At 51.3% G+C, this 24068-nt stretch overlaps 9 protein-coding genes across 9 annotated transcripts; 6 read left to right on the top strand and 3 right to left on the bottom strand.

Annotated features, from left to right (window-relative positions):
• Positions 1 to 276: 276 nt before the first annotated feature.
• On the top strand, positions 277 to 1094 carry V2A60_007690 (B-cell receptor-associated protein 31-like-domain-containing protein; the record flags this gene model as incomplete). The annotated part of the gene is made up of 4 exons (XM_083258973.1): positions 277 to 297; positions 375 to 460; positions 517 to 675; positions 746 to 1094. The coding sequence occupies 4 exons, from the start codon at positions 277 to 279 to the stop codon at positions 1092 to 1094; spliced, it is 615 nt and encodes a 204-aa protein (XP_083115099.1).
• Positions 1095 to 1306: 212 nt separating this feature from the next.
• Positions 1307 to 2334, bottom strand: V2A60_007689 (uncharacterized protein; the record flags this gene model as incomplete). The annotated part of the gene is made up of 2 exons (XM_083258972.1): positions 1307 to 2106; positions 2184 to 2334. The coding sequence occupies 2 exons, from the start codon at positions 2332 to 2334 to the stop codon at positions 1307 to 1309; spliced, it is 951 nt and encodes a 316-aa protein (XP_083115098.1).
• A 1221-nt stretch (positions 2335 to 3555) lies between these two features.
• On the top strand, positions 3556 to 4851 carry V2A60_007688 (uncharacterized protein; the record flags this gene model as incomplete). The annotated part of the gene is made up of 1 exon (XM_083258971.1): positions 3556 to 4851. One exon carries the CDS (start codon positions 3556 to 3558, stop codon positions 4849 to 4851), a length of 1296 nt encoding a protein of 431 aa, XP_083115097.1.
• Positions 4852 to 5521: 670 nt separating this feature from the next.
• On the top strand, positions 5522 to 6366 carry V2A60_007687 (germin family protein; the record flags this gene model as incomplete). The annotated part of the gene is made up of 3 exons (XM_083258970.1): positions 5522 to 5652; positions 5717 to 5862; positions 5939 to 6366. 3 exons carry the CDS (start codon positions 5522 to 5524, stop codon positions 6364 to 6366), a joined length of 705 nt encoding a protein of 234 aa, XP_083115096.1.
• Positions 6367 to 7554: 1188 nt separating this feature from the next.
• On the top strand, positions 7555 to 9154 carry V2A60_007686 (uncharacterized protein; the record flags this gene model as incomplete). Its single annotated transcript, XM_083258969.1, has 5 exons — positions 7555 to 7610; positions 7678 to 8032; positions 8095 to 8440; positions 8493 to 8970; positions 9025 to 9154. 5 exons carry the CDS (start codon positions 7555 to 7557, stop codon positions 9152 to 9154), a joined length of 1365 nt encoding a protein of 454 aa, XP_083115095.1.
• A 266-nt stretch (positions 9155 to 9420) lies between these two features.
• On the bottom strand, positions 9421 to 12387 carry V2A60_007685 (uncharacterized protein; the record flags this gene model as incomplete). Its single annotated transcript, XM_083258968.1, has 2 exons — positions 9421 to 11854; positions 11909 to 12387. 2 exons carry the CDS (start codon positions 12385 to 12387, stop codon positions 9421 to 9423), a joined length of 2913 nt encoding a protein of 970 aa, XP_083115094.1.
• A 3350-nt stretch (positions 12388 to 15737) lies between these two features.
• On the top strand, positions 15738 to 16548 carry V2A60_007684 (SET domain-containing protein; the record flags this gene model as incomplete). The annotated part of the gene is made up of 2 exons (XM_083258967.1): positions 15738 to 15753; positions 16040 to 16548. 2 exons carry the CDS (start codon positions 15738 to 15740, stop codon positions 16546 to 16548), a joined length of 525 nt encoding a protein of 174 aa, XP_083115093.1.
• Positions 16549 to 19867: 3319 nt separating this feature from the next.
• On the top strand, positions 19868 to 20545 carry V2A60_007683 (uncharacterized protein; the record flags this gene model as incomplete). The annotated part of the gene is made up of 1 exon (XM_083258966.1): positions 19868 to 20545. The coding sequence occupies one exon, from the start codon at positions 19868 to 19870 to the stop codon at positions 20543 to 20545; it is 678 nt and encodes a 225-aa protein (XP_083115092.1).
• A 216-nt stretch (positions 20546 to 20761) lies between these two features.
• V2A60_007682 (uncharacterized protein) lies at positions 20762 to 23790 on the bottom strand (the record flags this gene model as incomplete). The annotated part of the gene is made up of 10 exons (XM_083258965.1): positions 20762 to 20842; positions 20901 to 21080; positions 21186 to 21212; positions 21301 to 21940; positions 22020 to 22235; positions 22286 to 23073; positions 23128 to 23505; positions 23557 to 23583; positions 23632 to 23718; positions 23770 to 23790. The coding sequence occupies 10 exons, from the start codon at positions 23788 to 23790 to the stop codon at positions 20762 to 20764; spliced, it is 2445 nt and encodes an 814-aa protein (XP_083115091.1).
• Between the last annotated feature and the right edge of the window lie 278 nt (positions 23791 to 24068).

Below are 24068 nucleotides of genomic sequence, written 5' to 3'. Positions count from 1 at the left end.
ACTGCCCTCGGCTTGTCTGGGCCAAAAAAAAACTGACCACCTTTCCAAACGTGCTTACCTCTTTTCCTCTGGACACCAAACCTTTGCCGAAAGGACCACATCGCAAACACGCACTTTAAGCTTCTCTTCGCGCCGCCCTCTTCCACTGCGAGCTTCCAATCTCACAGACTTACTGCTCATCCACCTCAGCCCCCCTTTCTTGCTGCCGGTCCTCCGTCGCCGTCCTACGAAACCCCGCAAGCTGCCCAGTGCATCCGAGCACACGCAACAGTCGCCATGACGCTCTACTACACAATCGTGTGTTGACACCCCAATGGCTAGATCTTCTGGCCACGGAGCATGATGATTGCGGTGTGCTAACTGCGACTTACCAGGTGTTTGCCCTTCTCATGTTTGAGATGGCGCTCTTCATGTTCCTGGTGGTCCCTCTACCTCACAATGCTCGCCGCGCCATCTTTACGTATGCATTTCCCATCAGTACGCGCAGTTGACTACATGCACTGACAACGCCCCCAGCTTCATCTCCGAGAACAAGACCATTGCCCAGATTCAGCACTGGCTCAAGATCACCTTCATCTTCATCCTCGTCCTCTTCATCGACTCTGTGAATCGCGTCTACCGTGTCCAGGTTGAGCTCTCTGATACCATGGAGAGGGCCGCCCGCAGCGGCGGAACGTACGTCAACCTCTCTCACCTTGACAACCAGGGCCCACGTTCATGGCTAACAAGACTTGTTACCCCGCAGTGTCGTCCTCGGCCACGAGCGCACCGAAGTCCAGGCGCGCAAGTTTTATGCCCAGCGCAACATGTACCTCTGCGGCTTCACTCTCTTCCTCTCTTTGATCCTTAACCGCACCTATGTTATGATTAAAGACATAATCCGCCTCGAGGAGCGTGTCCGCGCCTACGACAGCGACAAGAACGCGGTCGTCAAGCCCACGGACGAGGTCACGGCCCTCAAGAAGCAGCTTGCCGCCAAGGAACAGGATCTGCAGACGCTCAAGAAGCAGAGCGAGCAGCTCCACAAGAGCTACAACGACCTCGGTGACCAGTACGAGGCCACCCAAGCCAAGGAGGCCAAGAAGGACAAATAATCCAGTCTTGCACCCCGAAACGCAGCACGACTAAGACCTGGCTGATGCGCCATGGAGTATACATGTTTAGAGGACGGAAGAGCGGAAACGTGAAGAATGGCGCTGATGCAGCGAAAAAAAATACTGGTATATGGTTCGCCGTTAGGGAGCAATGCGCTGGCAAAATGCAGCAATTGGTAGCTTTACAGTAGCCTTGCGTAAATGAATTGTTTTTACTTTTTGACCCGTTTTGACCGTCTCGTGCCTTGTGCTGGCTCGGGTTCTTCGGCCGCGGCACTCTTCCTCTTTGCTTGTTGCTCTTTCACGCCTTTGGTATCTTTGGCAGTGTTTTCCGTGACTTTTGCAGTCTTTGCGGCCTTTGCGGCCTTTGCGACCTTTGCAGCTTTGGCAGGCTTGCGCGCCGCCTTGCTACTCTCCTGCGGCGCAGTGTCGCGCTTGAACAGCACATATGCCACCTTTTCCACGTCGGTCGCGCTCACGCCGAGCCTCCCAACCAGCTTTGCCGCGTTCCGGCGCAGCATCTCGTACTCGCTGTTGCTGTACTTGATCTTGCGCCCCGCCACGCCGCCGGCGCACAGCCAGTAGAACGCCTCGTCCGAGAAGAAGATGACGCGCGCCGGGTCGTGCACGCTCAGCAGCAGCGACGCGGTGGCGGGGCCGATGCCGCGGAGCTTGGTGAGGGCGGCGAGGGCCGCGGTGACGCCGTCGCCGCCGCCGTCGCCGTCGCCGCCGCCGGGCTGGGTGGGCGAGGCCGAGGAGGAGGGGGACGACGCGCGGTATGCCTGGATGGCGGCGGCAATGGTCCGCCGGGTCACGGCGGCGTTGTTGGACGAGGCGAGGCCCATGAGCATGGGGCGGAACTTGCCGTGACGCAGCTTCCACTCTACGAGGAGTCGGACGTCATCGAGCGTCATTTCCTTGGAGGAGGAGGAGGCGGTCCCGCCAAACTCGGCGATGGCCTTGCCATAGCGGAACTCGTCAAGCTGCTGAAGAGATTTTTGGCCGGGTTTGGCTGGAGGAGGAACATGTTAGGGAGCGGCGCGACCAAGAGGGGAGAGGAATGATTTGCGAGTTTGAAAGAAATCTTACATCCTTTTGATTGGGAAATTTTTTCTACTAGGGAAGGATAGTCATTGAGGAGGGATGCGAATTCGTCGTGAGTTATCTCGTCTGGCGCTGGTACTTGTGAAGGCTCGTCTGGCGACGGCACGTCTGTGGATGGCTCCTTTGTTGATGCCATTGCGTCAGTCAAAATCGTCTTTTCAAGGAAGACTGCCGTAGTAAATCAGTGGAGCGCGACTTGAGGCTATTGGAGGTAAACGTCGAGTGAGAGGCGGTGGATAATAAGAGAGACACACGTAAGGTGTCAAGTGTGTCGCCTCAGAGCAATCTATAGCAAGACAGGTCACCCCTGCGCACTGGCACTGCCCCATACAAGGCTGGCGATCCCACGGCTGTGAGTCGTGCGGCCAGCCTTGCACTTGTATAACTAACTAGTTGATGGCATTTGTCAATTTCCATGCTTGTAGAATAATTAGCGACTATTCCTCATTTGATGAAAACATTTTCAACCGTGCAATATTGACTGCCTGGCAACCCAACTAACCCAGACACTGTGCGGCTGATTGTTACTATATGTGACAGTAATATATGTGACTGCAGGAGCCGCCATGATAGCAGCCACGCTCAATCGCAAGCCATTTACGTATGCATTGCCAGGAATATGTACAAGATTGGTAACCAGGATTCAACTTTGAGAATTTCTCAATCCACCCCTCTTATACCATCAAATTTGATCACCATGGCTCGTAGAATTAGTGCCCTAAATGTAAGGCCACTATTTTAGGTCGCATCGCGTTTCTTACAAACACACATCACAGATCTGCCTGCGTCTTTTGTCAACTATCCAACAACATTTCGTTCAAGTCGCCAGAGAACCGTGCTATGGCGCCGGGCTGATCCTCAAGAGAAGCAGAAGCCATAATACGATGGCCTGACGGCTTGAGACATGTCCCCTAATACTGTCAGGGCACCAAATGACTCCTCTCGTCAGCGTAGGGCCCATCTGAAATCCAGAAAGGGCTGCGCGAGGTGCAAGAGGTTGAGGAAAAAGGTCAGTGAACCGTTCAATACGAGGCGATGGGACGCCGCGTTCGACTGACGGTTCGAGTATTAGTGCGATGAAAAGCAGCCTAAATGCTCTCGCTGTTCAAAGCAGGGTGTCAATTGCGAATATGTCATTGCTGCAGACGGTGATGAATCAGCCACCAGCAATGTCTCCAAGCGGCATGGCCCCCAGCTGGCCCGTGATCTGGGTCCAGAAATGAGAGATTTAGAATCTACTGATCCAATGTCTGCTCACACACCGGCCAACTCGCACCGAAGCGTGTATAGTCATGGCAGCCACGATCCCGCCACTCCACTGGCCGTTGTCGGGCGACCGGGCGGACCCGTTCAAAGCATGCCGATGCTGAATGCACGCGAGCTGGAGCTTTTCAGTCACTACATTACACACACTAGCCATGTAATCCCACACGGCAAGGAAGACATGTTCCCGTTGCAGGTCGGTATGCCCAACCTGGCATTTACGAACCCCGCCGTCATGGACGCCATCCTTGCCCTCGCCGCATCTTGCAAGTCCCATGATATCATTAGGAGTTCTGAAGCATCTCCCGAAAAGCTTGAAGAGATTTGCGACCTGCTACGGCTGGCGGATCGTCATCATCAGTCCTCGCTTCGACAGCTGCAGAATGACCTCAAGGAGAGGCAGTTCCAATCCGTCTTGCCCAACGCTGCCTTGATGGTGTTATATGCCCTCTCTTGCCACCATGTGCGAGTGTTGATGGCCAAAAAAGTCAGGCAGCTAGGGATTCTGCTTCCAAAAGATATGCAGCCCTTTCAGTCTCAATGGATCACGTCGGTACGCGCAGCGCACGTCGCGTTTGTCGGGCTGTTACAGCCCGGGCTGCGCTCAAGCAGCGAACTCGATTCACCACATCCGAATCAGCAGGGCGAGGAGGAGGCTGAGCTGCTTGCATCATCGCCTGGCCCATCGGAGACTGCTGAAAGCAAATACAAGTTCCAAGATGGCCCCACAGAAGAGACGAGGCGCTTGCTGCTGCCCATCATCTCCACCACATACGAAGCCGCCCTGGCAAAACTCAGGGCGCGGAATAGAGACGTCGAGTCCAGCGTAGGCCCGTACGATGCCAAGTTAGAAGCCTGCGGCACTGCTCTCAAGCTTCTCGAAGAGCTTTTTCAGGCTGTCATGGGCGGCGGCGGCCCTCCGCAGAGAGAAGAAGGAGCCCCCAAACCGCGTGATTTTGGGGCGCTGGACAATGTCCCCCCATGGCTGGTCCGATACCTGGCGCGCGTGACGTCTGCCACGCCGTCTAAGCTATGGCGGCGTCGGATCATGGCGTTTCTGAACCAGGTGCCGTTTGAATTCCTTCATCTCGTCCAGCTAGCCCTCGACTGCATGCCAGTTGAGGAGCGTCAGTCGCTCTCGCGCGACGCCGACGAGCCGCTGCCCCTGGAGGCGGCGCACAAGCCCGTCATGGACATCTTTGCGCACTGGCTGGTGCTGGTGATGCTGCTGGACGGCGTATGGTGGATTGGGGACGTTGGACACTGGGAGCTGGGCCGCATCATCCGTTTCATCGAAGCGCAAGGCTTCGTGATCGACCTGGCCGAGGGTGAAACATGGTGGCCGAAAACCATGTACGCGATCAAGTCCACCCTAGGCGGTGCGGCGTGAGAAGGCCGCCATTTTTAGCGTCCAACGAGCGTTTCTCTCAATGACAAAATTTTACCGCCATCGGCAGTACTGATTCTAGCGAGGAGAAGCTGATGCGGAAAACAAAAATTACAAATGAACAGCCGCCGAGAAGCTCTCACGGTGATTGCTCGTGCGATACGCTCCAAATACGCCAGCGGGGCGTCAATACGACAGGGCTGACCGAGGTGAATACGCCAGTCGCCCACCGCAGCCGTGGCGTATCGGACAGGAAGGCTACCTACATGCACAGCCCTGGCAAAATATAAGCCTTTCCGATAGAGATGGAAATGGTCGTGGCTGCAAAGACCCTTGCTGAGAAAATTGACAGCAGCGATAAAATGCGACCACGATTTGGAATGTCTTGACTCTACATTACTCGTTTGGTCAAGAGTGAAGAGACGCTATGGATACTACAATATCCCGCCATGGCTGTGCTGCTTACCGGCTGTCATCAGACAACTCAATTGCAAGACTCATGATTACAATGATTTGAAATAAGTCAGGCCTTGGTCGAATATATAAAGACGTTGGAATCCCGACATTTGCGCAATTCGATATAGAAATCAAGCACCTCAATAAACAACACTCAAACACGACTCGATACCTCAAAACTTTTCCACCACCCAATCTCAAATCAACACACAACATCATGATCTTCAACACTGTTTCCATCATATCAGCCGTTCTGGCTCTGTCCTCTGCTGCTATTGCTGCACCGACCAACCAGACCAAGCCCGCTGGTGAACTTAGCAAGGCCGCCCGGCTGCGCATGGCTGATAGGTAAGTTTTTAATGGACAGCAGAGACACAAAAAGCTTCAAGACTGACCGAGCCATATTATGTAGTTTTGCTGAGCGCTATAGCATTCTGGCCGATGACAAGGATTTTGTCTTTGACCTTGGCCAGAACGGCTTCCAATCCATCGCGAATCGCCAGACCTTCCCTGCCATGGTCGGTACCGGTACCAGCATCGCGGCCGCTAAATTTCCCGGTTTGTGCTCCCAATGTCATATATAGATGTCCCTTGACTCTCTCCATAAAGCTTGGTTCTAACGCGCCCACCGCAGGCTGCTCCATCAGCAAGCTGCACATCCACCCGCGGGCAGCCGAGATGCTCATCCTCCTTTCGGGGCGGCTCGTCACCGAGACGATCCCGGAGCTCGGCGCCGTCGGCGCCAGCGGCAAACAGCGCGTCATCCGCAACGAGCTGGCGCCCAACTCGCTCAACGTCTTTGACCAGGGCGCGCTGCACACGCAGATCAACCCGGACTGCGACGACGCCACCGCCATCACCGTGTTCTCCGCCGAGGACGGCGGCTTCGGCTTCGTCGCCGACCAGGCGTTTGCGCTGCCCGACGACGTCATCGCCACGCAGCTCGGCGACGCCATCCCCGGCGCCGACATTGACCGCATCCGCGCGGCGCTGCCCGCGGGCCTCGCCGCGCAGATTGACACCTGCCTGGACAAGTGCAAGATCCCCAAGCGCAGTCTGTGAGCTCTTGAGTAAGCTGAGCTAGGAGGAAGCGGTAGAGGGTTGAATTTTTCTCTTGGTGGAAACATGTGATGAGAGTTTTGAATTTACAGCGTCAAGTTGTATATCAAGATTTCTGAACAATTCTCAAACTTCAGTTGTCTGTGGATAGACAAGGTTTCTGGCTGGCTGCGTCTAGACGGCTTAGATTTTAGCAACCTGATACCGCGTACTATTCAACAGTCTTGTTCATAAAAATGAGTGTCCTCGACAGACAGATGGAATGAAAACCAATGCATAGATGTATTTGACTTTTGCTACACTTTCATGCAATACCCTTGCCCTAATCGACTAAATCTCAGCAGGGCTGAGCCTCCAGTGACCTTCAGGCTCGTTTGGCCGACCGAGTTTCACAAACGCCACTTTGGCATCCAAGTCGGCCATTATAGTTATCCAAGAGTAATGGTTCAGCAGGTATCTTGACTACAATACCTAAGCCGTCCCATTATTATACACGTATCTGATATGAATTTGATTCTGAATTTGTAGATCTAGTTTCGAAATACTAGAAGCGCTTGGCAATTGATGTCGAGAAGCTCATATCGGGACGTGGGTTCTTGTATCAACTAGGTGCTCGCAGCATGATACGAGGCGGTCAACACCCGGGCAAACATGATAGAGAGGCAACTTCGTGGAAGAACGGAAACAGCATAGATACTGGTCTGGCATGCCTCCTTGACTAAACTACCACGTGTGCGAAGCTTCTTTGGCCGCCATCTTCCAACTGTTGCAAGTCTCATGTTCCAAACACTGGAGAACAGGTGGAAATGGTGTCAACACAGCTGGCGCGCAAACCAGTTGTATTGTCTCGTTTCGGGCCATTTCAATCATGCGGGGTAGCCAATTGTACTAAATTGATCAACCATCTGCTTTCTGTATGGTTCGCTTCCGAGCATCATACTCCACAAGGCGCGAACCACTGTTTCCCCAACCACTACCCAGATGCCGCAACCAAAAGCGATTTCCGTTTACCTCCTTTCCCCTATACCCATTTTCTCACCTTCAAACACTGTGCTGGGTGCAAGGGAGTACGCGCCTCAGACCTTCTCTCTCAAAATACGCACCGCTCTGCTGGTGTTGAAGCTGGGGCAAGGGTACCGGCCGGAACCGGCTTGAAAGCAACTGGTGAGCTTGCCGTATCTGTACGCCAACATGGGCCCCCGCAACTATCTTGCGCGACCGTTTAGTCAAAATTTCGTCGTGGGAATGTAGGTCTCGCCTGAAAAATGGTCATGTCGAGTTTGATTGATTTCTGACACTATGGCCTCCTCACAGATTGCTATTCTGCCTGCCTGGCATCTACACAGCGCTGACGGGCCTCGGGGCTGGCGGTGGGCATCCGTCTTCGGCCGATGTGGCCAACAAGACCAATGCCATTCTGTACGGCCTCTTCTCCCTCGTCGGATTCTTTGGCGGTACGCTCGTGAACGTCCTCAGGCCCAAGACATGTTTAATGATTGGCTCTCTGGGATATCCGCTGTATGTTGGTGGCCTCTGGTACTATGACCGAACTGGCCACGCATGGTTTCCCCTGCTGGGTGGAGCTGTGCTTGGGCTGACTGGCGGATTTCTGTGGTCGACTGCAGCTTTTGTGCAATTTGCCTATGCTCACGAGAAAGACAAGGCTCTCGTAAGTGCAGGTTGGGGGATGCCAGGTGTCGCGCAAAGGTGCTGACTAGGAGGATGATGCAGTACATTAGCATACAATGGATGCTGCGGAGTTTCGGGGCCATGGTTGGAAGCTCTATTTCCTTGAGCTTGAATATACACGAAACACACCCTGTTGGTGTATCGGACGCTGTTTACATTGTCTTCATCGTTGTGCACGCGAGTGCCTTCTTCATTGCCATGATTTTCATCATCCACCCCAAGGATGTGGTACGAAAGGATGGCTCGCACATTGCAACATCAAGAGACTCCAAAGTATGGTACGAGATCAAGCAAACATTCAAACTGATGACCATGAGCAAATATCTCATCATGGCTCCCGCGCAACTTGGTTGCGAAATGGGGCTGGCGCTTGTCAGCAGTGTCAACGGTGCGTTCAACCTCTGCCCTCCAATACCCTTGAACAAGTGAACCAACTCCAGAGAAAGGTCGATTCTTCAACTTGAGAACCAGATCCGTCAACAACTTTGCCTATCAGACGATCCAAATCCTTGTGCCCGGCCTGCTGATTTGCGTTCTCGACAGCCGCTTCGTGAAGTCCCGTCGCCACCGTGGCCTGCTCGGAATCGGGCTCATGGGCACAATCGCCATCGCCGGCTGCGTCGGTCTCATGAGCTGGTTGAGGGTCAATCATGTCGAGTCACGTCCAGTCTTGGATTCCCTGGACTGGACGGACCCCGAATTCCGCGGGATGCTAGCATGCTACCTGTTGTTCGGAGCCACGTATGCCGGGTACCAGATGTGTACCGAATACACCCTGTCGTCAACGACGGTCGACCCTGCGAAGCTCGCGCGAGTGGCCGGAATGTTCAAATTCTATTCGACATTTGGAATGATGGTTTCATTTCTTCTGGCCGGGGAGCGCGTTCCATTTATTGCCCAAGCTAGTCTACAACTCGCGTGAGTTTACAAGGCGCACAACCGTAAACGGACATGTGCTGACAATGAGGATAGATTTTTCGTCTTGGGAATTATTGGCGTAGTATGGGTGCTTATATTTCATGTCGCCGATACTGACTATCCCTCTGATGAGGGGCTTCCTGGACTGGATGGCGTTGACAGGGACATAAAGGGAGAAGAGTGAAGTGTCTAATCATCTAATATACCACAAAAATTTCATCATTTCATATATGCCTAGAAATATAAACTATGATTTCTTTTTTTTTTCTGCGGGTTTGTTCCGCCGGTGATGGGTGTTATTGCCCTCGCGTCGGCTGTGGCATGGGCTTCCCTGTAAATAGTTGAAATCCACTGTGAAGACGAGCTGGAGAAACTGCGTTGAAATTGAGCCAAGATACGTTGATTGAGTGCCTGGGTTTTAATTAAACACTCTTATTGACTATGAAGTGGTCACTGTATATTCTCGCGCCGTCGTTGGGTAGAACCCTGCAGCAGCTTCTCCGACACTTGCTGTAGGAACTTTGACCCGTCCTTGCCGCAAGTCTTCTCCATGATGCGGAAGAAGTCTTGTACTACTGCGTTCGAGTGGTCCTGTTCCTTGGGTATGAACCAGTGGATATGTTCCAAGTAGAGTTCTTTCAAGACTTGATCGCCCTCCACGCAGAGACGGAATGCGTGAAGCAGGTAGTCAGTCGCCGCGACGCTGGCGGCTTTTCCCGGGCGTTGGCACCTGGCGTTGGCGTTGGCTCCCGAGGACAAGAACGCCTCGAGAATGCCGTTTTCCAAGGACGACTTGAGTCGCGCCTGAAACTTTCGCATGTTGCCGGTGTGCTTGTCGTCGTGCTGTGGCAGGACGTGCTCGCAAAGCACAACCCATGGCGTCTTCTCCGTCTTCGCACCCAGCGTTTCCGCCGTGGAAAACGGCTGGTTCGGGTCCTGGCCCTGATGGAAAAGGCACAGCAGAGTCTTTCTCGTGGCCTCATCCCAGCCGGTAGGCCGCCGTCGCTCACGCACCTCGCCAATCTCATAGTCGGGGAAGAGGGCGAGGACGAGGGCCGGAACCTCTGGCATGTCAAAGTATCGAGGCTGGCGGGTTTGAATATCTGACAAGTACTGCCACAATCTGTGACGTACGACTTGCGTTCGCAGTATTTGCAGGCTTTCCTCTGCGGCAGGCCCTTTTGCTACCAGACAAGCATCAAGATCGTCCAGGATCCGACGACAGAGTGCTACTTCTTCGCGACTCTGTATTTGGGCAGAAGCTGCCAGCAACGAGGTGATACTAGACAAGAACTCTGACTTGGGCTCTTCCGACAAGGCGGCCCTACTGGACTTTGTCCAGGCTGCGCATGCTTTCAGAAGACATAGACTAGGGGAGAAGCCTTGAGGCGCCTTGCTTCTCAACATGGTCTTGGTCTGACGCTGATCTAGATAATCCCTCACGGTACGGTGCAGGCAGTTGACAACCCCGGTCCTCTGGTCAACTTTCAGTAGGCCGCGGCATATGGTCTCTAGTTGTTGTTTTGTGCGTGACAGCTGTCGTCTGTGTTCTAGCCTGCTCGGGGGCTCCGGAGAGAGAGCCAGAAAATAGTCGGGATCCGCAGACTCCATCTCATGGAAGTAATAAATGCCAACATCCAAGGGATTCTCGGCTGCTTCGGTAATGAGAAGGGATGTTGCCATCTTAGTTTGGTCGCTTGCCGGGTTGGCCTCGAGACTGTATGAGAAGAAGTCATCTAGGTCTGTCGGATACTGGTGCAGCCTGTCAAGTGCACTCGAGGATGAGTCCCCTTCGGATAAACTTTCGATGAGGTGTTTTGTAGCAAGTGAAACCCAGAGGAAAACTCCCTGGGATCGTTCACTGATCTTTAGAGCTATACTCTGAAAGTCGTCAGGTGTCCAGTTTTTTGCGATTTCCGGATATTGGGCGAAGCGATCCAAAACAAAGTTTGCAATATCGTTCTTGGTTACATCGTGTAAGCGTAAATGTCCACTTTTGCCGTCCCCGAACACTTGTTCAAATACAGTCCATGGCCTGCTAGAGAGGCACAACTTGACATTTTCAGACTTGGCCAGCGTCTTGAGTTCATGACACAGCGCGAGGTGATCGCCCTCAAACTCGTCAAGCCCGTCGATGAAGAAACAAAATTTGACTGGCAGATTGCGGCGTCCGATAATTTGATGCAATGCCTGATAAAGGTCAGGCATCGTCCAATTGGCCAAAGTTGGCGAGCTCCAGCGCTCTGGCAACAAGGTCTCGATTGCGTCAGGCAGCTGCCTCAATATTTCAAAGAGCAGGGTCTGCAAGAGCCCATTGTGAGATCTTTGCATATGGGTGCCCGCACACCAAAAGTAATGGCTGACTATAACAGTCCGTTTGGGAGAAGACCATTTTGAAAGGGCGGCATGGGTTCTTTCGTGGTCGGCGATAAACTTCATCAGCGTAGATTTACCGGCGCCGGGCTTACCAGACACCCAGAAAACTCCGCTGTCTCGCTCCAACCATGCCTTTAAACTGAGGTCAGATGATGGCCCCTGTGATTCAGGCGTCGAGAATACCCATGAAAATGTTCGCTGGTGCGCCTCCGGGATCGTGTCGTGTCGAGAGACATGACTTTTGAAGGCGAGACTCTTCAGTATGACATGGTTCCGCTTGATGCACCGCTGTTGGTCTCTCATCTGATTTATATGAATCTGAAAGGCCTCAATATCTTGAGGAGAAAGCACCCTGCTGGGAGACTCTAGCTGCAACGAGCGCAGTCTTGTTTCTAGACTGCGCAATGCGCTGGATAGGGTCTTTTGCCTCGCAGACTTTGGACATTGCCATCTGCGACTCTCCACTTGTATCTGGCGAAGTTGATGTTTCGAGTCAAGAATATAGATACTGACATTGATTAGTATTGTAGGACCAAGGATCTCTACGCCAGTTGGTACATACCTCAGAACCTTGCGCACTTGTGAAGCCAAGTTGGTTTGTAGGTCTTGCATTCTTTCAGAAAGCTTTCGCAGCTCCAATGCCTGGCGCGAATGTGAAAGTACAGTGCGTGTGGAATTCAGTGTATCGAATGATTTGCCGATACGCTTGGGTCCTCGAGCAGTCTGGACAGCAGCCAGGATGCGTCCGCACAGAGCACTACAACTCGTGGCCAGCTCTCCGATGGTGGAAGTATCGTCTTGGCGTCCATTTTTCGAACACTCGCTCAGATGAATCCTCAGACAAGCTTGCAACTCATTCAAACTCTCTTCTAGCCGGGACTCTTGGCCTTGGACGACTTTGTTCTTGGCAGTGTCTGTATCGATGTCGGTATCGCTGTCAGGTCGTTGTGTAGAGGCTGTGCTGCGTTCTCCGCCAGCTACTAGGCGCACGGCTTGGGCGGAGCTGTGTGCGATGCAACGCAGCAACGCTAAATCATGCATTTTCGACGAGTATATGGCTTCAGAGAAAAATTTAAGAGATGGTTGAAGATGGAAGATGAGAAACCAAATTGACAAGGCTGCGGGATATGTCGCGTGGCGGAGGGGGGTGCGTCTCTGCCACTAGTTATAAAAGATAAATGCTGACTCGAACGTCTGCTCACTGCAGTGACGGGGAATATAATCAGTGATAAAAAATACTGTTTGCTCATGTATTGAAAGCATACATTGTCTCCGGTTTGTTGTATTACTTTTAAAGTCCGACTTTTGCCGTCTGTCATGCTCATCACGCGCGGTACCACCAACATGAACATGGAGTTTAGCGCTTACAGGCAACAGTCAGTCACAGTCCAATGAGTGAGTCGGCGGCCAGTTCTCGAGTTACATCGTAGGTAATTTCAAAGAGTCTCACAGGTCGTCGGAACGCGATAGCGAACTTTGCGCAACAAACGAATCAAGTGCTCATCCTGAAAGCAAGCTTCATCTCGGTCAAAGAAACATCAGACAACCGAGGCGGCAATACTTGAGAAAGCAGATGAAAAGATTCACTTTTCTAGTGGTACACCGTGCACCCGCAACGTGCTGTATACCAGCGTGTGGAGAAACCAACTTCATCAACCTCGTTGGCCAAACGTAAAAAACGAGGCAGTACAGATAACGATACTTACAGGCACGACCCACAGATTTGCTGAGCATATTGTAAAGCAGGCCTCTTAACAGAGAACTTTCCTAGATTCATCTGAATCACATCCTCCTCTTTCGCGGCGAGGTTTGTTGCCTCGACATCGTCCAGCACCCGTAGTGTTCGCTCCATTCTCGCAATGAGCTCGTTTAGTGTCAGGAACGTTATGGCTGGCACGAAGAAGGTGATAGGATAGATGGCAAGAATATAGCTAGAATCTAGCTATATATCATATATAATAACTTTATTAATTACTAGAGAGGAGGAAGTCTTCCTTCGTCCATTGTACGCTACTATCTCGCCTTTTATTTACTATATTCTAGTATATAATATAATATAAGTCATAATACGTGTTTGACCTGGGAAGGTCGCCACAATTGGCCAGATACAGTACATCGATACTGAAGAGCCTCTAATCTCTGACGATATTAATAGTCAACAGGATCGCGAGTCTATTAATAAAGATCTAGACTACTTAGCTATAGGAATTCCTATTCTTAATACATATATTGATCTCTTTATTATATTTCTTGAACTATTATACAAGCAGTTTTAATAAATGTAACTTGCTTTATTTATTAGTAAATAAAATAGTTATAATCTTAGTGTTCCGGCCTGCCTTGCGCAGCCTAGTGTAACCCCCCTACAAAGAACGGTGCCGGTCTGCGCACCGGTTTAACGCTCTACTCCTCTTCTACCCTGCTTTGTTCTTGCTTGAGTCAGGCAATAGCGGTCAGCCTGCGCCCGTTAACTAGCACCTAGCCGTACTGAGAAATGCACGATGACTCCAGTACTTGGGCTTTGGACGCTCGAGGAAGCCCGAAATAAGGATTTCAACTGTTTGCAACGCCATCAAAATATAGTATCGAATCAAGCGCTTCTGTCTAAGCTTTGGAGCTGTCGCGATGCTCTTGCCAACATCCCGAAGCATCACCTAAGGTTGGAGGAAGAGGCAAGCTGTCGCGTTTTGGGTCAAAGCGAATGGATCAGCGGAAGTTTTAATATCTGCATCCCCATTGAGGTCAGGTCGCGCAAGTTTAATGGCAAAGTCATCGTCCGGTGTCCATTACCGTCGAAGCTTGCGGAATCTCGATACCCTGGAACAGTTGATGAGAAGATGAGCGCAGAAATAGCTTCATACGTGTTCATGCAGGAAGAATGTCCTGAGATTCGCATACCACGCCTTCATGGATTTGCTTTCAGTAATATCCAGGTAGGTTCAGCGCTCAAAATGCTCCCGTGCCGCACCTGCTAACGACTCAAACGCAGTGCACCAACGAGCAACACTTGTCTCTCTACCGCCGAGCTGCCCATGGCACTAAACGGTGGATCCGTAGGATGCTCCGGCTCGATCCCCTTTCACAATATGCTCCGCATAAGAGCGCAACAGTTGTTCCGACGCAATACCTCCTTCTCGAATATATTCAACCTGACACAGGGAGGATGCTATCCGACAGCTGGGAAGAACATAACCATGATCCTGCTCATCGTCGAGCACTGTTTCGCGGCATGGCTCACATTATACTGAGCCTCGCTAAAGTCCCACAGCCGCGCATTGGGTCTTTTCATTTCAATGATAACTGTACGATCGCGCTAAGGAATCGACCGCTTCTTGCCGCCGAGATCATACTTGAGAGCGAGGGCATTCCGAGGTCGTTAGAACCCAGGCAGACATTTGACTGTACCGAGGCTTTTGTTTCTGATCTAATCTCCCTCCATGACAACCGTCTTCGACATGATCCGAGCGCCGCGGATGATGAAGCTGATTGCCGTAGCCAGATGGCTACAAGGACGTTACTGAGAACAGTCTCGCATCACTTTATCCAACGCAAATACCGCAATGGTCCATTCCTCTTACAACTTACAGACCTCCACCAAAGCAATGTATTTGTGGATGAGGATTGGAATATTCGGTGTCTAATTGATTTAGAGTGGCTGTGTGCTCTGCCCGTAGAATCATTGCGTGCTCCGTACTGGCTTACTGGACGTGCTATTGACGAGCTAGTGGGCGATCATTTGACGGCATATGAGGCTCTAAGGCGAGAGTTTATGGATATATTCGAGGAGGAGTTGTCCGGCGTAAGGCTCGTTTGGCCATTATCGCGGATCATGCAGCAATCGTGGGACTCCAAGGCTGTCTGGTTCTGGTCTTCCCTGACTTCTGTGAATGCTGCCATCTTCTTAGTATCAGATCACCTGTGCCCAAGATTTATTCTGCCTCTGTCAGCACAAGTCGAGGAAATTTTTTCTACGCTCTGGAGCGACGATACGGATGGATTTGTCAATAGGAAGATTCAGGACTATGCTGCCTATCTGAGTGGGCTTCATCGGTTGTATCCGCAATAATAATAATAATAACAATAATATTTACCCTAGGTTAATATAATAGCCCCAACTTAAACTTGTAAACATTTAGATTAAACGCTAATCTTGGCCATCGATTCGCGCTCGTCTAACCCCTCCGATTCAGTGGACTTTGAGGGGGTCTCAGTGGGGTTGGACATCATTAATAGTAGACACAGGAATCGGGCAACTCGCCATCGCGCCATATATTGGGTAGGAAACTGATGCCTGACGCTGCGATTTTCGTACCTGTAGTGAAGTTTCACACTTCCTTTTCACACCACTGGCAATTCTGACGACAAAAGTGCCGCTTAGCGCCAAATACAAAATGGCTGCCAAACACTGTAAGAGTCTCGGATGCGCGAAGGGCTTACTTGGTAGCTCATGTATCAGCATACCAGAGCTTAGAAATACCTAGCAGCGCCCCTTTTGAGCTCAGACCGTCGCCTGGTAAGGGCTGGGGTGCCTTTGCAACGCGGCAAATCCAGGAAGGGTCTATTATCCTCGCCGAACGACCGCTCTTCATTGTCTGAAAACACCCCGAGCAGTTCACTTTGATTAACATTGGAAGCGCAATCCAAGCGTTGACAGCCGCCGAAAGGAAGGTACTTACGACTTTCCTCCCGCAAGGTGCAGCACTCAGTCCTTTCACTATCGAACCCGCCTTTGCCGAGAACTCATTCAACATTAGCGACAATACCTCGCCCGCGCGCGGCTTCTTCGTACTGCACTCCCGTTTCAACCACTCGTGCCTCCCAAACTGCAAAATTCCAGATAGCATACAGAATAACACCATTATCAGCTTCGCTACGCGGTCCATCAACGTAGGGGAGGAGCTATTCCTCTGCTACGAGCCTGATTTCGAGGCAAGAACCGCAGCCAATCGCTCAAGTATTCTAGGCTTCACCTGCTGCTGCCAAGCTTATCTTCCTGGCAGCTCCTTTCAACAGTACAGCGATCTACGACGCCGTTTAGTGCGTGGGCTAAACTATCTCATCCAAGGCGTCGACCTGGACGGCAAGAAGCAGATCCGCGGACGGCCACTCATTGTCGACCTTGACTTGAAGCAGACAGCGGAACGTCGTCAACTAAAGCTATCGTCGCTCTTCTTCTACAATCTCCTAACAATGGCGCTGTAGGAATCGGAAGGACTGCTTAACCAGCTAAAGATGCAAAGGCTAATGCCATACATCCAACACCTGGCCACTTTATTTCGGACGCCTCTCAACGCGGCCATTGCGTCGCGCGCAGTAAAAGGACCTACAGCTGCCCAGCGGCTGTTCGTTGCGGCCGGCCTGTACGGCAAACTGGACGCATTTGACTGCAGCTAGTGCACTACGCAAAGCGAAATAATTGCGTTTTTTTTTTTGCCGGGAGAGTATGCTTGTCAATTTTGGGTGCCTAATATCTGTAGGCACTGATGAATCGGCTGATTAGGTTTGGGGGTTTTTCTGTTGATTGAGGAAGCCTCTACTTTCTGACTCGGAGGCCCTAGACACCCTTGATACCAGTCAAATTGTCCCGGTTTTATACTCTTTCCCACAACTGTGTCGTACCAGTATCACACTAAGCAGCCTGATAACTAAATAGAATAGCGTAGCTGTGGGCATTCTCAAGGCCAGGTGAGACAATATAGTAGTATACCATTGAGAAAAGCTTAAGCTCTTCTAAGTAGATGCAAACTGAAACTTCGTGATGGGACTCAAGAAAAAAAAGCTGACTTGCCAAGGTCGATCTGGGAATAACATGTTCGATACCAAATTGGCATTTGATCATCTGCGAAGTCCCATGTCGCCGGCACTTCGAAATCAGATGGAGGGGGCCCTGGGAAATTTGCAGGGCGTTTATCATGGTCCATCTTGTATAGCTCAACCTCAGTCCAGCGCTCAAGCCTTTCAAGGGCAAAATCACGAAAAGCACTGCGCTCCCTTGTTGTATAACGATGACGAAGGCTTTGCGACTTCAGCTCCTCCAAAACGATTATGAGTTCGCGCGAAACTGTAGTTCGCACTCCAACTTGGTTAGGCCACCAAGGCGCTCCTCGATCCGTTGAGAAATGTTGGGCTGGAACGCGGGTGTTGACGTCAAACTCGGAGAGCTCCAAAACATAGTCTGGCGCTAGTCCAGTGCAGGCAAGAGCTGGCATCAGGTTCATTACCAGGCTGTTTTTATCGCCAACTCGTCTCGCACCCAGCCCGAAAGGTATCTCCTCGTCAGCCCAGACCAAGTGTCGTGTAGTCCAGCCTTGCGTAGCAAGTTCAGCTAACCGTGCGCCGAAGACATCATCCAGCTTCCGCAATGGCCAGAACTGGTGATCAGCAATAGTGGCTAGAGGGAATATAGAGTATAGTTTATTCCATGACATGAAGCAAAGGTCCAAAGTCGTGCAGGAATCTTCCAAAAGCGTATGTATCGGTGTTTTATCGGTTTTCGTAACGCGTATCTTGGTAGCAAATCCTGGACGACCAAGTATGACTCGGTCGCTAACCTAATAGGCCGTGTAAGCGCAAGCCAGACTTCCTTCGGACGATACTCACTTCATCACCTTCTTCGATCCGATACGCTTCTTCCGCATATAGATACTCTATGAGATTATCCGCAAGTGGTCCCTGTTCCACTAGAATATCCAGATACGTGTTGTCATGCTGACGGTAGCCGAGGAAATTGACAACAAACGGACCAACAACAAGAGCCTCGGCTCTGCCCAGGTTATAACGGAATGAGTCACAGCTTATAAGAAAATCCTTCAGCGCACAGCGAAGGTTGAGATATGTGTCCTGGAGGCGAAGCACAACACTTTGTAATGGTTTGCATACTCTGTGAAGTTTGTATACATCGACCAATGTAAGGTACGGAAACAGAACATCCGCTACCGGAGGACATGTAAAAAGATCCCATAGTTCTGGACGAGTCATGCTTCGTTGAACTTCGGTGCGTTGGGCATGAATGACAACTTGCAGTCATGGGCACAACGCGAGCCTAAAACGCGGCCGCACGTGACTCCAGCACACTTCTGGATCGTTTGTATCTGTATTTCGGTCTGTAGCGACTACAACGAGGATTGATACGTAAAATAGCAGACGATTTTGCTATTTATGAGCCCCTCAGGTTTTCATTCTAATCCTAGAAACTACATCTCGGAATAGCTTCCCCGTAGAATGTCGAGAAGTAATGCAAATAACAGCGTTGCATGGAGCCAGATTCGGATATATGCAAAATGTAATCCTGAAAGCATTATATAAATCTTAATTTTATAATTAAAGCTAGGTTGGTATAGTAGGAGGATACGGTGGGTAAACGAGGAATATTGGTACTACGTGGGCCTCTTGTTTCAATCAGTGTAAACCGAGCAGGACGCTAAATCTGCTCGGATGAATAAATAAAAGTGTTAATCCAGGGCAGTTCCTACATGCTTTCAGCCAGAGCCACTCGTCATGCCTGACGCAATTGCTCGCCCTGGCTATTATCGTTTAGCCCGAGTTTGAACGTACTTCCGCTACGCTTTACTTAGGTCTCGCCCTCGATTGGTTACTCCGCGCCAAGTTTCGTAGTTTTTTTTATCTAGTTAAAGCTAAGCGCACTTATCTCTCTCTCTAGCTACTGCTAGAATAGCATGCGGTACGGAGTACTGTGCCGACATATTATATCCTATCCCATAGAGTGCGGAGCGGCTCCAGGAGGTTAAATAACCCACTTTTTCTAAGGTACATCGTGGTACTCCGTATCCGTACACGTAATATACCTGCGTAGCTACTCTAACAAAACTTATTTATATACAATTTCTATAGAATATAAGTTCTTAATAATAATATAGATAGCAGCGCTAGCTATCCTTCATGTTAGCACTAGGCCTCGCTTATAAAGGCATTAAATCTGGCGAGGAAAGGTCACAAAGCCATCACCCTTTGTACCTCGAAGAAATGCTAGGACTTCTATTATGGTAGCGATGCCTAACAAAATTAACTATATCTTTTTCTATAGCCCTAACCCCTGTTAGTGACCTGGTTGGAGCCATCGGAGAGCTTTGTCTCATCATGGCCGTTCTCCTTACACCGCTGCTGCTGGGAGATGTTTGGCTGAGGTTGAGGGACATCTGTGACGTGGAGTTTACCCATCTTTTATAGTCGTTTGACTGTCTAGGACCGAGTAACGAGATGGCACACCCGAGCACCCCAGAGAGGCTGCCGCCGTTAGAGCTAGCACTATGCCGCTTCTCCGTGCTGAACGAACAAGGCTGCAGACAGCGGCTAGGTATTCAACGGCTTCAATGTGCAACACTCTCACACGGATGAGACCTAGAGGGGCCGTTGTGCTAACGCCGTCAGCTGCTCTGCAAGGCTAAAATGGCTGCGCTTGGCTGCTGACCGTGAATTTCCTCGAGACGCTGTTCTTTTGTTCGCTTACGCTTCGACTTATTTGCGCAAAGACAAACCACGTACACGGACGAGAAAGTACGGCATGGCAAATATACTTGAGAGAAAACAAATCATCAAACCCCAGGGCAGTGACGATGGTGGCACTCAGCCTGGGCCACCAATCGGCCGCAAGACCATCAAGCAACCATCACAGCTAGCCTGTCTTCCCCACGAACTTCTCGTCCAGATTGTCTACCCAATTCTGGTTCGGAACCAGCCTTGCCTGCTCATCCCAAAGTCACGCTTTGTCAAAACCAAAAAGTCTGGTCGTGGCAGAGCCTGGTCGCCGCTGGTTAGCATACTCCTTGCATGCCGCGCCATGTACTTTGCCGGCGTCGAGGTATTCTACGGTCGCAATACCCTGGATTTTGTCGAGGCGCTTCATCTGCGGAGGCTGGTCCAGGAAAGACTGAGTTGTGACCAGCGCTGGAGCGTAACGTCTGTTCGGCTCAACGTCGCCTGGCAGAGGGGACGCGGCAGCAGCTCGCCCTGGCGCTTGCTGCACGACTGCGATTCCTGTGCAGAGTGGAGGGATGTGCTCGATCGACTTCCGAAGCTGAGACGAGTTACTGTGAGGAGTACGACGGATTTCAAAAAGGCGGATTTACTGGCGCAGGTAGACTGTACGGCGTTTGAAGCGAAGATGAGAGATGAGATTGGGCTAGCATACGCGAACTTGTTGGCGTTTGAATGGCCGACTGGAGTTTTCGATACTGCCTGATTTGGAGAATTATTCTCACAAATTTTGTGCTCCTTTCTGAACGATTGAAACTGCAGCATCATATTACAGCCACATGTCTCCGTACAGAATCTCTCGAAAATGGATATATTATCCAGTTAACAAGCTGGGCCTGTTCCCCGCTTCCCCCAAAAAAGACTGAACAGTCTTGAAACGAAGAGAAAATAGCTGATGCTGGTACGTTTCTCAACACTGCGTCTAAAAGATGAAATGCTGTTGAGCAAGAGCAAGCCATGACGATGATTCGGCTTTGCATTCAGTACCGTCTGCCTCAACCTCCTAAATCGGCACAGATTAGCAAATGAGTCTATGATACCCGGTCAAAATAGAGACTTACAAAGGTTTCGGGATCAATTTTCATGATAGGGGTAGAACCGTTGAATTTCATGTCGTGTTTGCTGACCTTGCGCGTATCTTTGACGGTTTCAATCCTCTTGGCGAGGTTATACGACTTGATTGCGCCATTCGTGATGCTGGCCTTGGAGACGAATAGCACGCTGGCAGACGGCACAAGACGCTGATAAGACGTTAGTGACTTCCGAGAAACAGTATTTCAAGGTAATGAAATGGGAGAGATGAGCCATTATACCGAGAACATGGGCCTTGAGATGATTGGCTGTACAGTGGAAATGCTAGCGTTCGGGTCGCCCTGGTAATTGTCAGCAAAATCCGGGCTCGAAAATTTCCAGTGAGGAACTCGCCATTTGTGCACAGGCAACAAATCCACTCTTCAAAACCATGAAGGGCTTGGTGCCGAATCTAGCAGGCTCCCAAACCACCAAGTCTGCCAACTTGCCCACCTCGACACTACCCACGACGTGGCTGATGCCCTGCGTGATTGCCGGATTGATGGTGTACTTGCTGATGTAGCGCTTCACTCTGTGGTTGTCGGCATCTGTACCGGCATCTTCCTGCAAGGATCCGAACCGCCCCTTGTTCACGTTTGCGGTATCCCAGGTGCGCGAGATCACCTCCCCGCAGCGGCCCATGGCTTGCGAGTCGGACGACATCATGCTGATGGCGCCAATGTCGTGAAGAATGTCCTCGGCGGCAATGGTCTCGGAGCGGATGCGAGATTCGGCAAAGGCAATGTCCTCGGGAATGTCCTTGGACAGGTGGTGGCAAGACATGGCCATGTCGAGATGCTCATCGACGGTGTCCGAGGTGTAAGGATTCGTGGGGTTCGTGCTGCTCGGGAGAACGTGGGCGTATTCCACCAGCTTCATCAGATCCGGAGCGTGGCCGCCTCCAGCTCCCTCGATGTGGTAGGCGTGAATGGTGCGACCCTTGAAGGCGGCGGCGGTCTGTTCCACAAAACCGGCTTCGTTGAGCGAGTCGCTGTGCAGTTCACACTGGATATCGTGCTCTTCGCAAACACTGGAAAATTATGAGCATGCTTATGCTCGAATGAAGTTGACTTGCATGCAGTTGACTTGCACGCGGTTGAAGTACTCACGTTAAGCAGTTGTCGATGGCAGCTGGGGTGCATCCCCAGTCTTCGTGCACCTTGAGGCCTGCAACGCCGGCTTCTACTTGGTCGTGCAAGCCTCGCGGGCCGGAGTCGCTTCCCTTGCCAATCACACCATAGTTGAGAGGCAAAAAGTCGCACGCCTGCATCATTCTTCTGATGTTGTTGTTCCCGGGGGTGCAGTTCGCCGCTACCGTTGCCGTGCTGTCATTCATTAGCGTCCCAAATCATCCCACGCATGCTGCCGAGCATACCTCGGTCCGGTGCCGCCTGAGAACTGAGTAGTGATGCCCGAGGCTAGTGATTCTTCCGCTTGCTGAGGGCAAATGAAATGGCAGTGGGTGTCGATACCGCCAGCTGTGATGATCTTGCCCTCGCCTGCGATCACGTCCGTGTTGGAGCCAATAATGAGACTTGGGAGCACGCCGTCCATGACATCTGGGTTGCCGGCCTTGCCGATTCCCACAATGTGGCCGTGGCGAACGCCGATATCAGCCTTGAAAATACCACTCCAATCAACAATGAGAGCGTTTGTGATGACAAGGTCCAGGCAGTCGGTACCGGAGCGGCCACTCGCCTGCCCAATGCCATCACGGAGTGTTTTACCGCCCCCAAAAGCACACTCATCGCCATAGGTTGTAAAGTCTTGCTCAACCTTGATCCACAGATCCATTGTGGAAAGCCTGACTAGATCACCGGTGGTCGGTCCGTACATGCCAGCATAATCAGCCCGCTCCATCGTCGCGGGCTCGATTGCTTCTTCGACCATTGGCGGATGCTCGGGCGTATGATGAAAGCCTTCGGCTTCCAGGCGACGGAGAATAGTATTGGCCATGGACAGGTCGATTCTGCCTGGCGCGATGCTGCTGCCGCCGCGGATAGTCTTTAAGCCGCCGACTTCGACCAATGTCACAGTCTTGACATCGCCAGGCTCAAAACGCGCCGAAGTTCCGGCAGCAATGTCCAAATGAAAGCCATACGATTTGAGGCGGTCAAAATCCAAATATGGATTTGTTTCGATAAAGTGGTAATGAGAGCCAACCTGCTTGAGTCAGCGAGCCCTGAACTGTTTTACATGGCCTCCTCCAAGGCTTACCTGAATTGGTCTGTCACCCTTGTTCGTTACTTTCAGGCGGATTCTCTTTCGGTCTTTGCTGAGCACAATCCTGGTTCCCTTGGCCGCAATGACACAGCCGGGCATTTTCTCGTGGGCGAAATCTTCAGTGGCAACTTTGGGAAACAAGTCCTCGCTGGGAGTCGCGACACAACTTCCGTACATGGCCAGCTCTAGGTCACCGTCATCTGTCGTGATAGGCTGGTCAATGGTAACGAGGTGCGTTCCTGTCCGAAAAGTTCCCTCTACTTGCAGGCCTACAACCACAGAAATGGCGGACGGGTCAACGTGTCTTCGTCCCAGAATCCGCTGCCCGAGATCCATGAGCTGAGACACACTATGAGCTCCATCACGGATGAGCTGTAACAGTCAGCACGACAACACAAAAGGAATAGGCGCAAGTACACCTACTTCCTGAATCACGTTCGTGATCAACGCCTAGCAGGATTAGATTGATGTGATGGTATGCCCTAAAATTAGACCTACGGTTGCTTCTGTCGCGTTCAGCTTAACGCCTCTGGCGAGTCTCCTTTGGGCAAGGAAGCCCGTCTGCGATATAAGCAGCTTATCGATCTATACCGTCAGTACATATTGCATCTCTTGATTTGGTGGTCAGTTGCATACTTCTCGTGGGATCAAATACATCTTTCACCACTTGCTCTTCCAACTTATGAGAATCTGGAGCATTGTCTTCATTGTTTCATCATTGGGTCGAGATAGATATAGTGACCGATGCTGCCAAGCCAGCGGTAGCATTTCCATTTGGGCGACGGTAATCGGCGAAACCTTGGACAGCGCCACGCCACGCCGCGCCAGACCGCCGGGCGAGCTAATGGCTTCGCTTCCACACATCGCTCCGAGAGACTATGAAGACACTTATCCCGAGACATGGCAAACTCTTTTGATTTATCCACCGCGCTAGA

This window comes from Cordyceps javanica, chromosome 5 (assembly GCF_051103115.1).
Source record: "Cordyceps javanica chromosome 5, complete sequence".
In the NCBI taxonomy this organism is placed as follows: Eukaryota; Fungi; Ascomycota; class Sordariomycetes; order Hypocreales; family Cordycipitaceae; genus Cordyceps; species Cordyceps javanica.
Note: the sequence above shows the minus strand (reverse complement) of the source record. Positions and strands in the feature narration are given on the sequence as shown.